The sequence below is a fragment of the Pleuronectes platessa genome, chromosome 19 (assembly GCF_947347685.1).
Source record: "Pleuronectes platessa chromosome 19, fPlePla1.1, whole genome shotgun sequence".
Taxonomy (NCBI): Eukaryota; Metazoa; Chordata; class Actinopteri; order Pleuronectiformes; family Pleuronectidae; genus Pleuronectes; species Pleuronectes platessa.
The window spans coordinates 8,585,586-8,603,581 of NC_070644.1; the positions used below are offsets into that span (position 1 = coordinate 8,585,586).

General features: G+C 42.6%; 1 protein-coding gene across 1 annotated transcript in view; it reads right to left on the reverse strand.

Moving 5' to 3' along the window:
- col27a1a (collagen, type XXVII, alpha 1a) overlaps window positions 1–12,180 on the reverse strand; it is a 65,224-nt gene extending 53,044 nt beyond the window's left edge. The window contains exons 1-3 of the mRNA XM_053447742.1: window positions 11,753–12,180; window positions 7,197–7,267; window positions 576–2,080 (exon numbers count right to left, since the gene is read on the reverse strand). Of these exons, the coding sequence (XP_053303717.1) occupies window positions 576–2,080; window positions 7,197–7,267; window positions 11,753–11,805 (1,629 nt within the window). The 5' untranslated portion in view covers window positions 11,806–12,180. The remainder of the gene's footprint in view (window positions 1–575; window positions 2,081–7,196; window positions 7,268–11,752) is intronic.
- Window positions 12,181–17,996: the final 5,816 nt, after the last annotated feature.

A 17,996-nucleotide genomic window follows, 5' to 3' on the forward strand; every position in this document is an offset into this window, starting at 1 on the left:
AGAAACGAGGAAAAGGAAGGAGAAGAAAGGCAGGATTTCTTACCTGTATGGCAATGGAAATAGTGCCACATTAACCTACATAGAGTATCTCTGTTGTCTCTTATTTACAGCCCCAGAGCCGTTTTGTCAAAGGTCACAAAGACCAGAAGAGGCTTGGACGTCTCTAAAGGAAGTAGTTCATTCCCTTTCAGTTCTTTGCTATATCAAAGTCACCCCCCACAACAGCTGAGTCATCGCCTCATCATCTTAATCTTGTAGAAAATGTATTCCTGGTTTATCCTGAAGATTTTGGCGCTCACCTGCTTTCCATATATGCGTATACTGTCATATCATCTCTGCCTTGCCTGACCGGAGCCAAAAAAGACAATTTTACATCAATTTAGCTCTTTTACACTGTCACTAGCTTCTGATATGACTTAAAGCATTCTTTCATATTCTTGCTTTGACCTTAAATGATCCCCAAACATGGCCTCTCACTAAACTTCTGTGTTTCTGCAGTGTCAATTTGCCCTTTTTCATGGCACAGTCCCACAATACCTTTCACTAGAACAACCCAACACACTTGCGGTGCTTACCGATAAGCCGACCTCTCCTTTCTGTCCTACAGGTCCAGCTAGCAGGGATAACTGAGTAGGTGGCACCTCCCAGCTCTGGAAGCCATCAGTAGCAGGTGGTGTTACTGTGCTGTATGAAGGTCTGGTCGTAGGCGGGGTGACTGGAGCCTTGGTTGTTTTGGGCTTGGTGACCTGTTTGATCGTTGGCTTGGAGGTTTTGGCAGTCATAATTTTAGAGATTGTGGATTTTGAGGGGTTGACTTTGGATATTGTTGGTTTTGAAGGGACAACTTTGACAGAATTTGCTTTGGTTTTGGACTGAGTCGCTTTGGATGCTGTAACTTTAGGATTGGGAGATGCTTTCTTGGCTGTGGTGGGTTGTGGTTTCTTTGGGACTGCATCTTGGTCTGATAAAGTAGAGTCAGGTTTTGTCTTGGAAGGTTTGGTGCTGGTAGTGGCTGGAATTGTAGGTTTTTTCTTGTTGTCTGTTTTTGAGATTGTCCTTTTGGTGGTGTTATGAGGTGTGGGCTTTGGGGAAGTAGGTTTGGAGGGTTTCTGATTTGAAGCTTTAAAAGTCGTGGGTCTTGGGATTGGTGGTTTGGTGGAGGGTACTCTTGTCCTGAGTGGTGCTGTGACTGTTTCTGTCCTGGCCTTCGGAGGCGGCGAGGCCAAACCTAGCTGGACTGTGACTGGCATCACAGTTCCCAGCAGGGGTGTAGGAATGGTCCCAGGGTTGGGTTTCATTGTTTGGGTGGAAGCTACATATCTGACAGCTGAGGCAGCGGCTGCAACACTCCTGGCAAGGCTCTGCCCTGTGGCCTTCTTGGCCGTTTCTGGGCCACTACGTTTAGGGGTAGCAGCGGTGGCTGTGATGTTTGTTTCTCGTGGTAGGATTGGAAGCAGGGGAGGAAGGTTAGGCCTATATGTGTCAGCTTCCCTGCACTGTTTCTTAATGTACTTGCAGTAGTTGTGAGCTGCCTGTGCAGAAGGGACCAGATCAAATTGGCAGATGGCTCCTTCAAAGTGTGCTGAGTATTGTTGCTGGCTTGTCCGCCCCAGCAGGAAGGAGCCCTGGAGCTCTGGAGCGAGTCCCTCATCACTGTCCGACCCAAAGTCTGCATGAACACTCTGCTCTCCGCAGGAGGCATATAGAGTCACTCTCCGTCCATTAATCCCAACTGCAAGCTGGTGCCACTGACCATCATGGGGCTCATAGGGCAGTGCCACCGAGGTGTTCGGTCCCGTGTGAAGGACCAGATTTCCAGGTACAAGCTGCAGACCAAGAAGGATCTTCCTGTGGTCTGAGAGAACGGTGAAGAGGAAAGCACTGTTGACACGGTGTGAGCGCACACTCAGGACCAGTGCCAAGTTGGGTCCGACGGCTGCTGGGAAGACTGAGTGCAATGGAGCCTCGATGTGTGCCCGCTGGTTGATGATGATCCCTGATCTGAATGGAATGACCCCTGCAGGCACCGAGCGTGACGGCTTTTCTCCCTTAAGCCCCAACTTTTGGAGGATGTCCACATCTAGATGGAGAGGAGAGCAGTGTTAGAGTTGCAAATAATTATGACAGGCTTGTTAATGAAGGCCACGCACCAGTGCCGTCGGTCAAAAGGGAAAATCAAAAGCCTATTATTGCAGTCTCTTCTAAACCTGGAAAGGAAAAATGGCTTCATGCATGGATGCGAAAGGGGAAGTTTTCATTACACAAGGACAATGGCAGGGCAGTTGTAAGGGCACAGGCGAGTGATTAGTTTTACACTTTTCATCTGGCTTAAAAGTTTTGTACTATATGTGGCAAAAATGGAGATATGGAGATATTAATATATATTGATGGGTAGAGACATGGACACTGGACAACAAACACTTATGCAACAGTAAGTAAATACATAAATGAAAACAATCATTCAGAAGAAAAATATTAGATTTCAACTTTAAAGGGTATTCGGTGAGAATTTACTCTCTGAGCTCTTTGTGAGAATTTGCTCTCCCTGCTACGAGTGAGGCTCAGCTAAATGTCTGATCTATCTTTGCAAGTGGCAGTTTGATTGACTACACTGGGTTACATTCCAATTTTACAAAACTTTATATGAACCAAACAGAACCACATGACAGGCATGGCAGCATCACATCCATACATCTTGTCCCACTCATCTCTCAGCCAACACAGAACAGCAGTTCACATAGAAAGGGAGAATATACTCCGCAGGGTGAAGAGATGGAAAAAAGGTAGTTGAAACAAAAAATGACATAAAAAGAATAATAAACTACTCGTTGGGCTTCGGGACCACCAAACTGCTTCTGTGAGCTGTCTACTGCAACTTTAGACCAAACTAAATAACTATGTATAGGTCCAGACAGACATAAAACTAGGCTGACGGTTGGGGATCATGGACTGCTCCTGGTTGGTTTGTGTGTCTTAGTGGGTAGATGGTGCTGTGGTGGCTTTTGTTTCAAATGTCAGTGGTTTTTGCAGAATTATGCTTCTCTGCAGCACTGCAAGTTGTGGCATAACTTTCATTGTATGACTCTTGTGAAGCATAACGCAGCTTTAAGCAGCCACACAACAAAGTGCCCCCATGGTACAAGGAGTTTATTTCCATGCAGGCATAAAATTCACAATGTAATCCTAATGTGGCCACATTTGAACATTTAGGGAAACAAAAATAATTTAAAGTTTCAAAGCTAAATCAAAGTACACCAGTTGCAATTGTATGAGCTTTATCTAACTGGTCCTGTCTTTGTTCGGTGAGATGTCATGCTGTTTCGTTATGCTTGTGTTTTTTGCTATTTTTTACAGATATCAAGTTACAAAAATTCAACTACTCATGAGACAGAGAGAAAATAATGCATGAGATATATGTATCCCTTCACTGTACATATTTTCTTGTAGCGATTCAAAGTCCCAAGAATTTGTCATTGGTGTTCACTTTGTCGTCAGGAACATGACGGCTTGTAGAGGTTATTGTGAAGGGGCTCAGTCAAGGCCAAAGCAGCCAATACCAGGAATGCACAATCAGGCTAAATGACCTAATCCTAAGGACCTAATCTTCACTGTGTTCACTGAGAATTTTGAGCCACAGAGGGCAGAGTTCAGTCTCTAAATGTAGATTTTCTGTAAAAATGTCCACATCAATTAACAAATCCGCCTGCGTGTTAAAGTATGCGGAAGTATTAGTGCTGGAAATGGTTGCTTCAGTGATATCAAGGCATGGCCTCTTTATTTTAAGGCCGTAGGGGGTTAATGAACCAGAGGGCATTGGCATCATCCGACAGCATCCCCCTTCTCCTTCTTCCTCTCTGCTCTCCTTGTCAATAGTCAGTTTGGACATTCACCACGAGTCAGTGCAGCAGAATACAGTTTGCATCCTCTCAGCTGACCCTCCTTTCAGTGTTTCTGTCTTAGTGGTCCCAGTGTTTCTCCATATGACCTATGATCTCTGACAGAGGCCCCTCACCATCTTTATTGTTTCTGGGCTCGCTCTGACCTGTTTTCACTGGGTCTTGTTTAATGGGGACATGTGTACAGAAGCCCTGCTTGTGATGAGCCAGAAAAGTGGACATGCAATGTTGATGAGATGACAGAAAGCGGAAAAGACGAGGGGAAAGGCAGATGGTCAGTCCCAACAATAGCTCATGAGCTGGAGAGAGAGCATGCGCTTCAATGAGATGCTTGTCCTTCTATAATACCAGCCATGCATCAATAGACCACTGTGGGGCATCAGACTTAGAATATAAATAAATATACAATTGCATATAAAGTCTAATAAAATGTATTGAATATGAATCTGATCACAGATAATAGTGGTAGTTATAAAGTAACTAGGCTTAAGGGAGAAAGCATCTGAGAACTGTTTTGCATATATCATGTAAAACAAATTCACTCAAACTGATCTGTCCAGACTCGACTTTTAATACATAACAAGTTTTAACAAATGTTGCAGTGGATTTAAAACAACATTACACTCAAACATCACACTAGCGCATGATCGAATTGGATTTTGTGGGGCCCATGCCAAAATCGGCTTATATATATGTTTAAAAAACTGCCAATGACTTTAAGATCTCATAACACACACTCAACCAAATATATTGAAAATAACAATTTAGGAAATACACGTTTTCCTTATTCTTTGTTCTGTGAAATCAAATTCTAAGTCAATACTGATATGTCTGTGAAAGCATCATTCATTTGTCAAATTATATCTTCAAAACAGGTTTTTTGGCCCTGTCAAAAGTGATCTGAATGTAGGCATGCCTCCTACATACCCCCGTCTTTCCTTGCACTGTACAGGACTGTAAGACTTTCCCTTCGGGGCTTTATAAAAGTTGCTGATTAAACAAGACCTACATGGGATTCGGTGTATACCCATCCAAAAAGTCTAGCCTCTCTGTGTGGTCTCCTCTGCAGTAAAGGGACAGGACAGGATTTGGCAGAAAAGCATGGGGGGGCATTACATGCATCTGTACGTAGACCGCTGTTTCCAAACCTTTTACTTTAATACCACATGCACTATTACTGGGGCATACATTAACCTATATGGTTGTAGATAAACAGAATACTGTGTGGATGTGAACACACACACACAGACTTGTGTTTAACACATGGCTGGAGTTCATAGCCTCGCTCTCTGCCAAATTACTCAAGTAGGACAGAGAGAGTATCCAAGGCTCTTCACTCTGAAATGTTATCCCTTGTAGAAGATGAAGTCACTCATACATTCAAACACAGTCAAATCATCTCACTTGGACTGGCCAGCGCTTGTCTGTAGACATTTATGATGTTTCTTGACAGAAGATTCATCTTCATAGCATGTATTGCCACATTATTACTTTTGGAGTCGACACTTGTTAAATGGATGACAATCTTGGCATTCTCACATAGTTTCAATCAGGGACTAATTTATTTGGCATTTGGTTTTTATTTGGAGAGAGATACAGGCAGAAAATGACATGCATCATTCATCTATGGCCAGTATGAAACACGGACCCCGTGGTAGCGTGCAACTGAACTTTACGTTTTTGACAGCTTGCAGTACAGAGAGACAATGAATAAGGTGAGAGAATATGACAAGCAGCGAAGGCCTCCGACTGGAATCAAACCATAGATGTTACTTTATGTGTAATGCATTTTTTTAAATAGCTCATAAATGACAAGAAAGTGTCATAGAGAAATGCCAAAGGTTTCTCCATCAGAAAACAGTGAAACTTTAATCAAACTCTTTTAATATGCTTCATACACTGCCTTTTTAACTCTATAAAATACTTAGCCTTTCCTTGATCCGCAGTGTGTGTGGTGGGGTGGTTGTGTGAGGAGCAGAGCTACTGTTTCAGAATTGAAAGAAAACACACTCTCTACTTTTGTACTTCCATCTAGGAAAGGTTTTAATGTTGTGTCCACCTGACATATTAGTTTTTTTTAAGTCTAACATGAGATAGTGGAGGTGTGTGTGGGTGGTAAATGTAATAAGCCATCACTTAAAATAACAGATGGAAGCTTTTACATAGCTTATTACAGGAGCCATGAAGAGTGTTGACGTTGTAAACCGAATAACAATTGGAATTTGGGGGGAAAAAAGGTTTCAACCTTGTCGTAATTAACTGAAGTGATATTTGGTTCTGTCTGCCGTCAGTTTTCAGTCACTGTGTCGGGCTTATTGCACCCTGTGCCCCTGTCAGTCTTAATCATAATAACTAGAGAAGAGAAGGGGCCAATTCACTGGACTGTAACTTTTCATTAGGGGAAAACCTTCAAAACGGAACGAAAAGTAACTCAAATAAATCAAAGAAAAAGTAAAAAGCAGTACAATGGTCATAGAGGATGACTCTTTGTCAATATTAGAGCAATCAATACTGCAGGAAATACAACATGATCTTTTTTATATTTGCATCAATTCCTACTTGATGCTGCACCTTATTCGAAAATGTTTGGCTCCTTAGGGAAAGACAGGCATATAATCAACTTTTAATTAGATATCGCAAACTCCCAGCACTACATTATTCTTCCTGTAGTTCCGATGCAACTTTATCATCTAGTTGAAGCTTTTGTTTTGGCCACCTGATGAATGAAAATCCACAATTTATTCTGCTATAGCTCTGTTTTGGTCTCCACCGCCTGCTGAATGAAATACTTTTGGAAAATACTTTTTTACTGAAACCATCTGCCCGCTGCATCTGAAACAACATTATGAGAGCGTAGATAGAATGAAAACATTATGTTGAGAACCAGACAGATAAACAATAAGCATTGTGGCAATTGTAAATATATTGATTGCCGTCAGAACAGTTTCTGTGTAGCAGAACTGAGCCATTAGTGATTTGAGAGGTTTTTTTGTTCTGTAATGGTCTTGCTCTGTATCTATGACCTGATCCCTCCCTTACTCACTCAACTTAGCTTACTCAACACTTGTTGTCATGGCAACGGTTGGCCCAATTCTCATAGCAATGTGTTTACGTACTTGGGCAATGACCAAACGGGTGAAGAATAACTACAAAATCCCTCCAGTGTACCAATCTTTTTTTTTTTTACTGTTTTCTTTTTTTGTTCTGCTCTAAACTTTTCAGTAGAGAGGAAAGAGACTGAGGCAGGGAAGTGAGTGAATGAGTGAAAATAGGTGGAAAGGAGTGGGATTCATGTCTTACCTTCAGAGTGTACTTGTGTAAGTCCCAGGTAACAAGTACAATATAAAACGGTGCAGAGCAGTAGGGCTCTCCTGTGGGAAGAGTAGAAAGGACATTAGAAACAGACACTTAGGTACTTTTATAAATGTATCACATTCAAGCTGATTTTTTTTATTCATATTTAAATAATTGTAGATCTAATAACTCTGATGCTTTATTAACAGATTTTAGGTTGCCAGGTTGGATAAAAATCCAATTTATTTCTGGTGTTTAACCTTTCTGTTTGGTAACAAATCATTTATAAATGATATCAGTGTGTGGATCCAATAAATATGAATGGTTTCACATGTTCTAATAACCATATATATCAAAATAATGTATTAATCAATGGTTTAACTAGCTACTATAAATATTGACTGTTTTTTTAGGATTTGATTTTTGTAAAGTTGGTCAAACAGACCAACAGGTCAAAGGGATTTTCAAAACGTGGTAACAGGAATATGTCTTTAATGCGTACATCAACTCCATATATAGAATTTGTAAAGTGTGTATTAACTACCAGTACTTTGAAGAACTTCCTGAACAAATCCTAAATTCTGCTTCATTGAAGACACAACTGCTGCTGTTAAAAAATCAATGGCATGTGTCTTAACAGACTACAAAAACCAGGACATAGACTGAGATTACAAAACAGATTTTTCCAGTGACAACGAAAGTGATCTGAATGATCATTGTTTTTGCATCCCACCAAATCACAGATTCAAGAAAAACAGACACTTTGCAACTGAACCCCTGATATGAGAATAACAAATGGGAAGTGGATTCTGCTAAAGCACTTACAACTCAGTGCACTTCTTTCCAAAACACACACACACAAAGCTTCACTTTGTGGTTTGTAAGGCATAAATATAGTGGTCTTATCCATCAACCCTCCTCCCCAAAACCAACACACGCACAAACACATACACACGAAACAAAAACGAAAAATGCTCTCTCTCAACACCCTCACCACATCCAGGTGTGCAGTAAAGCTAAAGGAGACTGATTGGCAAGTGGACTGAGCGCTCAGTGGGGGACCGAGATCTGGTGACAGGCAGGGGAGCCACTGTTTACCGCTGGAGGTCATCCAGACACACATGGTCACACACTAGTTGGGGGGGGGGGGGAGAAAATGTGTATAGCAGCTGTGGCTGGTGGGACACAGGGAAGCGGTCGAGGGCCAAGGACACCATACACATTGTCTAATTGCTACTTTTGTGCACAGATGTCTTCTCTTTCTGTTTAGAAAATATTACTTCAAACAACCCCTAGGTCAATATGTGGCGAATGTACACAATCAGAATGTTTGTACTTATGTTAGTGTATGTGCGTGTGATTGTGGGCTTATACTGTATGTGTGTTTGTGGCATCTATCTCCTGCTCTTCTATCTCCTTGTTAACAATAAAGCTAAAGCACAATCGACCCAAAATACAACTGGCTTTGGTTCCTCAGGATGTGGGTGTGTATGTGCATGTGTGTGTGTGTGTGTGTGTGTGTGTGTGTGTGTGTGTGTGTGTGTGTGTATGTAGCTCCCAGACGTTCCCAGGTGGATACAGCCACAGTCAGTTTCTTATCAGCTGAGGAGAGATCCGCTTTCTGAAAATGAGTCATGAATGCTGACTTTTTTTTTTTCTTTTCTGCTGCAGCAAATAACACTCATTCTGTCCCTCAAGCTGTTTACATGTGTGGAAGCTGGATCAAGTTTCCTGGGCAACAGCGCTGATTTCTTTGGCTTTTCATATTACAAATTTGAGTGTAGCTTCTTCAGATTTTCATTAGGAAGTGTGTGTGACAGGGTATATGTTGAAGGATGTTGCACCAGGTGGATTTGTGCACAGGGGACATTTAAATCAGTAAGGCTGCCATGTGTAACTAAACATGTCTGGTATGGTTTTCATACATGCAACAATGAGCTACATGACACAACTCCCAAAGGGAATTCTCAATGATTGGACAAAATACGGGCCAGATGAACAATGCTTCTTCCTGAGTCATGCATTAAACCTTAGAGTCAAACCTAGATTATTTGCTGTGAGTCGCTGAACTCACATTTCAAAGATGGGAGGTGCTGATACCATCTTTCTCTTCACACCAGCTCGTCTGAACTATGATGAGCACACACGTCTACTTTACCATGAAAAAGTTATTTAACAGTCAATAGTGGAAGGATGCCATTTGTGTGACTGGGCAGATGGAGAGAGGGGGTCAGAATATGTTTGTAATAATCGAGGAATTTCACTCCTCATATTTTTAAGTAGGTAAACATGTGCCTCATTATATGGTCTAATCTAAAGAATATCAATGGCATGTTTCCACCAAGCAGCTCTACCTCCCTTTTATACTTCTTTATAAATCATCAACCCCCCCCCACCACCCCAAGATGTTTCCACCATCACCGTCTTTATTTTTCCGAAAAACGCGACTGCATCATCCATGTCTAAACCATGAGTCTAACCTCTCGACCCCAACAACACCATCGGCCACTCTCCACACACATACACACCAAAACACACTCACACAAACTCAAAACAGCATCTGTCTGTCTGCAGGCCAACGACCAGCCAGAGGTGGGGAAGAAGCCACTGAGGGGCCAGTGTAGTTTTTTTCCGCAAGCTTGGACTTTACTCACTGATTCCCTGAAAGGATTTCCCAAAGGTGATCCTTCTCTGCCCCCAGAGCGCAGACACACACACACACACACACACACACACGCACACACACGCACACGCACACACACGCACACACACACACACACACACACACACACACACACACACACACACACACACACACACACACACACACACAGGAAAATTCCTATTGATGAACGAACAGTTTCCCTGCAATTAAGTAATCTCTCACTTAAGACAGTTTATGACTAATTTCTTTTTATCATGTAACCTTTGTCAGAAGTATTCGGGTTTGAGAGGAGATGAAAGTTGTGAAATGTACATGACTCATTATGATACACTGCGAGACTTGGAATCACTAAGAGTTATTGTGTTTATTATTATAAGCAAAATTGTTGTTATAAGAACAACAGTGACTATCTCACAAAGTGTCTGTATGTTACATCTAAAAATAAAAAAAAGCTGAATGTGTAGTTGCTGTAAAAACTTTTAAAAGAATCAAAGCATTGAACATAAATACCTGCATGTAAAAAAACAGGAGTCTGACATGGAGGGCGACACCAAGTGGACATAAGGCGAATCGCATAGCAGGTAGACGGTCATTTATCTCAACTCATGTAAATGTGAATGATGAATGATGTAGATATACCACTGTTGATCCATGGCTATATCTGTCAGGAAAAACACCCCCTTAAGCCATTCTTATATTTCTTTTCTAATGACAGATGTTTCTTTGGAACATGCAGGGAGGTGTGATCAACTGATGCCATTTGTAAAACTTTATTAATAGAAAAACCAGGTCAAATGTCTTCCACTTTCAAGAAGACTGTGCCCCAACTATCTCTGCCACTATCTGAACCAGATGTTTATAGCGCAATAAAGCCAAATATTACTGAAATGTTAGAATTGCATACGAATGAATGACTTGTATACGTCAATTGTGCAACAGCTGGCTGCTGCTGTAGCCAACCCAGCACCAAGCTCAATATATTACAACGGCCCGATGAGTTTTTCACTGTCTGTGAAAAGTTATGCTGTAAACACTTGCATACAACATCTGGACTTTATGAACCAGAGCAGTAAAACTCGCAGGTGTTTGCTTAAATGCATCGATAAGTGGTTGTTTTCAGGGAATGTAGCCTGTTGAATAAGCTGATGTCATTTACTTTACCTTCCTAATAATAATTATAGTCTTTTCTTTGAAGATAGTAATCTCATTCTTCCTTTTAAAACAATCATTTCAAGTGCGTAAAAGCGGCTGCGTAAGCAGGAAAACATGGCAAGCATCCTCCCAAAGTGGATGCTGAGAAACCTCTAATTAAAGTTCATAGATCCGAATAAAGGTCTGATGTTTTGCTCGCTCTACCACATGAGTCCGTTTCTTAAACACTGTTTAGCAAAACATCTACATGCATCCATTGCATAAGTATTTATGGAAAATACCTTCAGAACAATGAAATGCCCTAATCACGATCTGTCTTGCAGTAAACATAGATAGGAGGTTATATTAAATATAACATGCAAACGTTGTCACCAAATAAACCTCATTATTATCTTGGTCTCTTTTTACAGTACTATTAAAATTAACATTTGATGAGGGGGGGGGGGGGGGGTTAAAACGTTGAGCCATTTTGGCAAAATTACGCTTAATGTCATTCCATTAGACAAAAGGTGACAAATGCATGGTCTAAACAGAGCCCATACAAAAGCCTCAGTGGTCCCCAGTGGACATCACTCCTGGACCACAGCCAGCCGGCACATCACAGCTTTACGCACACGGAGCGCAACAGTTCCCTGGATTGTAACTCAGACCGTGTCAGTGCGCGCTCACAGCTCAGCTCTCCGCAACATCCTCTCATCAGAGCAAACGCTGAAAGAAAATGTATGAGAAGCAAATGTTCACTTACTTTGTGTCTAGATGAGAGGTTCTGCAATCTCTCCTTCGGGTGCCTAAATTCATTTGTATTCATTTGTCCCGGCAGTCAAAAACCTGATCCGTTAATCACAGCGTGACTCCTTTGCGAGGGGGGCAGCAGAAGGCACCGGTCGCCGTTTTACGCATTTGACAAGCTGGAGATGAACTTCCAGAGGACAGAACTCACGTTGATGTGCCTGTCAAGCCCGACATAAATTCCTCTTGGCACTGGCAGGCCGCTCTGATAGAGAGTTTTCCTGCGCGCTTGTCTGTCGATATTCCCCTGTGTTTCATTCATTTATGCCGATCCAGATCGAGGGCCGCGCAGCCGGAGAGAAAGCTGGGTCCTTCAAGAGGGGGGTTACGGAGTCAGGAGCGCAGGACTCATCCCTTTCCTTTTTAAATAGGCTTTCTGCGGGTAAAGCGATGGCAGAGCGCACCGCGCGGCCAGGTGTCAAGTTACAGACCCAGCGGTTGTGGCGAGCAACTACACGCCTACTCCAGGGGGGTGGCCACATGGCTCCGACCCAGAGCCCCATGCACTGGAGAGGCAAATGAATGAACCCCGGTGACACCCGTCCACAGAGTTTTGAGAATTGATCAGCAGAAGAGATAGTTTGACTTTTACAAGTAAATCTCAGCTCCCCTTTAGAAATATAAATGTAAGATATATGAAAAGGCTAACAGATATTGACTGTATTCATAAATAGCTGTGAGATGTGTGAGAGTGAATCAGCAAAACAGAGACTTTTTAAACTCGCTTTCATCCCCCCTTAGAGACAAATGAGGGGATTGAAAGGGGACTGAGTACTGAAGCAGTCACACATATGGTTTTCCAGTTTTATAGTACAAGTTCCATTCACCCAATCACACACATTCATAAAGCACTTTTTCTATCACACACCATTCATAGACTGTAAATCTGGGGTTCAGTATCTTGCCAAAGCACACTTCGAAATGCAGTTTGGAGGATCCAGGGATGGAACCACGGAGCTTAGTGGCCGGCCTTCTCTGCCTCCTGAGCTACCTCCCTGAGCCTCCACCCACATATATTGTAATTTTCTGGGTTATCTCTCTCTTATTTGGTCAGGCACACAAGAACCTTGTCATAACGTGGTTTAAACACAGTGCAGAAGCTTGGGCCAGCTCATACAGACGTCAGTTTTACCCACCGCGTTGGACACGTGTTAATGGAGACATGGCGGGTGAGCAGCACCTGGATCAGCCCCAATTGCCTTAAGAGGGGTCAGGGTGAGGTCTGCCTACCAAAGACCTCCATAGAGACACTATAGCCAGTAAATACCACCTGACATCTGTTTGAAATGTTTCATGAACATGTACACTACACAGGGTGATGAGACATCTTGTGCTTCTCTCAGGAAGTAGTTACATGAGGACTTCTTCAACAGTAGAAAGTGTTTCACAGCAACCGCACTGTGGGTTATTATCCACAGTGCGGAGAGGAGCGTGAGGAGCAAACTGATGCCGCAGAGATATGTTGTTGCTGAGGTTGGTTTAGTTTTGACTAGTGGTCTGACTAGTGTTAGTGAACGTGTCCTTTAACTGACAGGGTCAATGAATGAACAGCACTCCCCCCTCAGCCAAAGTAACAGCCCTGAGCATTTTAGAGAAACACACACTTGCCTATCAGATAAAGAATTTGTTTTGACTGTAATTAAATCAATTTGAGGTGAATGCTTGGATGGTTTCTGAAGTCAGATTTTATCACTTTAAAACCACCTTAAACTCACTATATATATATATATGAGTATAGCCGAACACAGTATGGAGAGATATTTAGACAAACTGCTTGTTGACATGACGGCTGCTCGCAGTAAACTACTGGCTGAGGAGGCGACAGAGTAAGGATGCTGGTGACTTGGGTCCATCCGAGCTCTCTCTTTGAGCCGACTGACAAGAGGCCTTGAGTGCTGAAGGTCATCTTGAATGACACCTTGTCAGGGTGGGGAACGATTGCTACGGCGATCTCTCTGTACTTCAGCTCGAGACCGTTGGTCAGCCGGCCTCAGGGGTGGGTGCTAATGGACACAAGTCATTAACGTCCTCTTTACGGTCCCCTTCACACACTCTGTCCCTTGTGTTCTAGCGCCGGGTGCCACCCGACCCTCCCATGTACTTCCAATGAGCCACAGCGACTCTGCCCCCAAATTGCAAATTACAAACTCTGCGCTTGCGAGCGCGCTCACTGCCACCCCTTAAAGCTGCTTAATTATGGTCATTGGCACCACGTCTGAAAGCTCCCTTTATCCCCCCCACGCTCCAGAAATAGGCCCTGCTGAAGCACACAGGCAGCCCAGATCAAACGTTCCCCATAGGGAAGGGGTCATTACTGGTACTCAGGGCGGACACAGCCCAATGGGTGCCGGGCCACGCCTTGAGCCCAAATTGCAGCCTGGGCCTAGTGAGGACACAAAACTGCTCTTTGATGCACAGCAAGAGTAATACAGCAACACAGGCTGTTTGCATATCAGTGTTTACAGTGAACTGTGAACTGTACATACACACAAACAACCAATAAAATGTTTTGCAGAGTGAAATGTAAGAAAATTTAGCACTGGCCCTTTGTTTGGTGTTCACATATTTCTTATGATTTACATGTATCTGATGTCACTGCTGTTAGTTTCATGTTTTGATTAGTTTCAGGGGGACAAAGCTCTTTATTAGTTAAATGATCATGAATAAAAGTAAAACTATGAAAAAACACTGGGAACTATAAAACATTCACGATTTAAAATATCTAAGGAAAGATACTAGCTAAATCAATAATACAGTAGTGTTTCCAGAGCATGTGAAGACATATAATAACCTCAAGTCACTCAACAAATAAATAGGTAGTAAAGACAGTCACCTCTGTGTAGGTGTGTTTTCATGCTGGGCAGTGGCAGAGGTTACGGAGGTGGTGGCGGTGAACCAGACAGTGCTGTCTCTCTCAGCTCCAGTGCACACAAGAAGACCGTTCATACCAGGAATGTGTGTGTGTGTGTGTGTGTATGTGTGTGAATGCACAGGAGCATGTGTGTGTATATGTGGAGCGTCTCAGTGGTTTGTGTTTTTCCCTTTACAGGTGGTTCTGTCCACTTGTTTGTGTTCCCGGCTCTGTCTCCTTCCTGTGTGTAGGGATGGTTTTCGTGATGCACTGGGAGGTGGAAAGTGGTCAAACAGACTTGCGTCTGCTGTTTCTGTCGCTCTCTCATTCTCATTCCGGTGCCTTTCCCTTTCTCCTTCTATTTCTGTTTGTCTTTAATTTCTGATTGTTCATTATCTTCTTTACTTTTGTCCTCATCGCGCCCTGTTTCCTTTTCTCTCTTCCCTTTGTGCGTCTTTCTCTGTCGCCCTCTCATTCCTTCACCACAAGCATTTCCAGCGCTGGCTCACCAGAGTAGACAACCACCCCGAAAACAGTGCCACAACCATAATGAGCATGTTGGGTTCTCATAATAATGCCAGAATAACCTACAGGGGGGTGGCAGGCTCACGGACCTGGCTAACACCACACAGACCTTCACTTGTTTAAGAGTCGAATATGGAGCTGAGTTTCCGCCATGTGCTGTTTTTAGTTGGATTTCTGCAATGTTTGCTATTTTCTTACTGTATTTATGTGTTCAAGGTTGAGAGTTGGGAAGCTGCTCAACTGCTGCAAATGGATTGTAACTGTGACTGTACACAAATTATTAGGAGGGAGGGGGGGTTCCGAAAGGGGGAGGGCTGTGTATTTTTCTTTTGGCTGAATGGTTAGAAATCATTTTTCTTTCTTTTTTTTAACTGTCCTAGCAGCTCTCCTTTTTACCTTATTGTGCATCTTAACATAAAAATGTCATGAAAAATGACAATGAAAAAGTTTTTTATTTAAACTTTTTCATTGTCATTTTTCATGACAATGGCTCAAATTAAAGCTGCTTCTAGAGATGGCCTTTACTCCAGAAATACCTCTGCAGTTTCTCCAAAGGTGTATGTGTGAATGCAACGATGCAAGTGAGAGCCTCTTGAGTTTCTGCAGATTTTCGCAAGGTTTTCGCCTACTAGTATAAGCTTAAAGTCTAGAGGAGACGATGTGAGAACACAGCAGGGGATCCTCTACAGGATTCACGGCAAGCAAGAGGGGGGGTTGACGAAAGAATGAAAAACCCAAAAAGAAAATCTCATAGTGAAGATAATAGGCGAAGCTGTTGTTGATGTGCTGTAAACACAACCACGTAATCTCTGCATCAGAATTCTTACATTAAATCCTGCCTCTGCACCACCCCTCATATAAATCCTGTGGACTATTTGTTGCTGTTGTGAACACGTTTTAGCAAAGAACTTCAGGCTGCATGTGTGAAAGGCAAAGTGTGGAGACTCAATTCCCTGAAGATCCTCCGCAAGACATGTCTGAACTTAAGACGGCTTTAGTAAAAAGAATTTATCAATTTGTTATATTTATCATAATTTTTGAAAATGCCAATACCTCTACCATTCCTTTTTTTCATTCAAATAGTAATTACTCTATTGAAAAAAACACTTTGAAAACAAAGTTACAAAGTATTTCACAATAAAATAGATGATGCAAGTAGACACAATCCAAAGCATAAAATGTAGCTAAGTAAACCAAATGAAAAATACTATAAATATTTTATATAAAATAACTAATATAATAACAGACTTTAGTGGCCACTGGCGGGCAGCATTGACATATTTGTAGAGTCAGCTGATATTGACACTATAGCTTATTTTACCCAGCCTGTTGAAGGTGGCAATGTTGTGGCCTTATTCTGACTCGCTGTTCTGTGTAAAAGGTGTGAACACAAAATTGTTGTTCCAACTTTCTTTTTGGCAGCAGACATCGTCACAGTGCAGAATCAGTGTCTGTTTAGAAGGGAGAGCTGGCATGGTGGGCATGCTGGATGAAATGTCACACTGGGCCGGCAGCATGCCCGATGGTTTGGTTCAGCGTAAACATGCAAAGGCGGCATAAGGAGGAGTCTTCTTGATGGAAACATAGCAGGATCGCTGTATACACATGGCTTACAAGAAGAGTGAGAGTGAACCAGGTTGTGGGCCGGACACTTAAACAATGAGCTACCCTCTCACATTGCTACTCTGATACTCCGCTGGTGGTCACCAACATTCGATAACATCAACTGGCGGTAGGCATTCATTAGTGCGGCAGAACGTACCATCTTGTCCTAGTCTCTCAAATGGGAAAGCGTTTAGTTTAAAAACGATAGAGGTAATGTTGTCTGATCTACTCAGCAGGCGACGTGGCTTCATAGTACTGCTATACAAGCCAGTAGCCAGTCAGATTTACCTTTAGCCCCAGCGTACCCTCAAGTTGGGCCTGTATCATTAATTACAAGGCCAAGACACTTGATGATGCTCAGGTGCTAAGGGAAGCTATGTCTCTAACATATGGCCACTAACACCTGCTAATCTACTGGTAGTTGGTAACCCAAATTCTGCAGAAGACTGTCAAAAGTACAAGGGATGTTTCACCATCTAGTCCTATATTCTAAAAGGCCACTTTAAATTATCTGTGCTCTATTACTGGTAAAACTATTTGTACCAATTAAACTGTCTCGCTTTGCTTTGAAAAACTGTGGAGGACTTTTAGCTGAATGTTTTGTTCATTTAAGGTCCAATTAGAGTAAAATAACGCTGGGGACAGTCTTGCTAACTCAAACTTCTCATCCCCTCCCCCAACCCTGATCATTTCTGCAAAGTCCTGTACCCTGGCCTGCAACAGAAATATTTGGAAATATGTTAAAGTGGGGCAGAAGAATCTGGGGCAGTATAGATTCTGCCTCTTTTCATTCCTGACACATTTTTTGGCATCATCGCGTATTGACACAGGACCAACTTGGCACCATCAGAAAGGAGCAACGCACTAGGAAGTTAGTCCACACCTGTGTGAGTATGAGCATAAAAGACATACTGTATATACTGTAAGTGTGTGCACAGGGTCTTAGATATGTATGTGAGAGAGAGGCTGGCCGGATCGGGCGCTGTGAAATTCCACCTTCCAGGCTCCTCCCTCCATAAAAACTGGACTCCGACAGCATGTACACTAGGAGAGACCCTTAATTTTAAATTCCAGCCGAGTTCTTATTCAATTCACTGTATAATAAAATCCCACCTCGGTGTGCAATGCATCTTCCGATTAAATCCAACCTCAATTTCCGATTCAGTGATCATCATGTGTCAGACAGAGCCGAAATTCATTCTTCTCCTGGACACAGGGC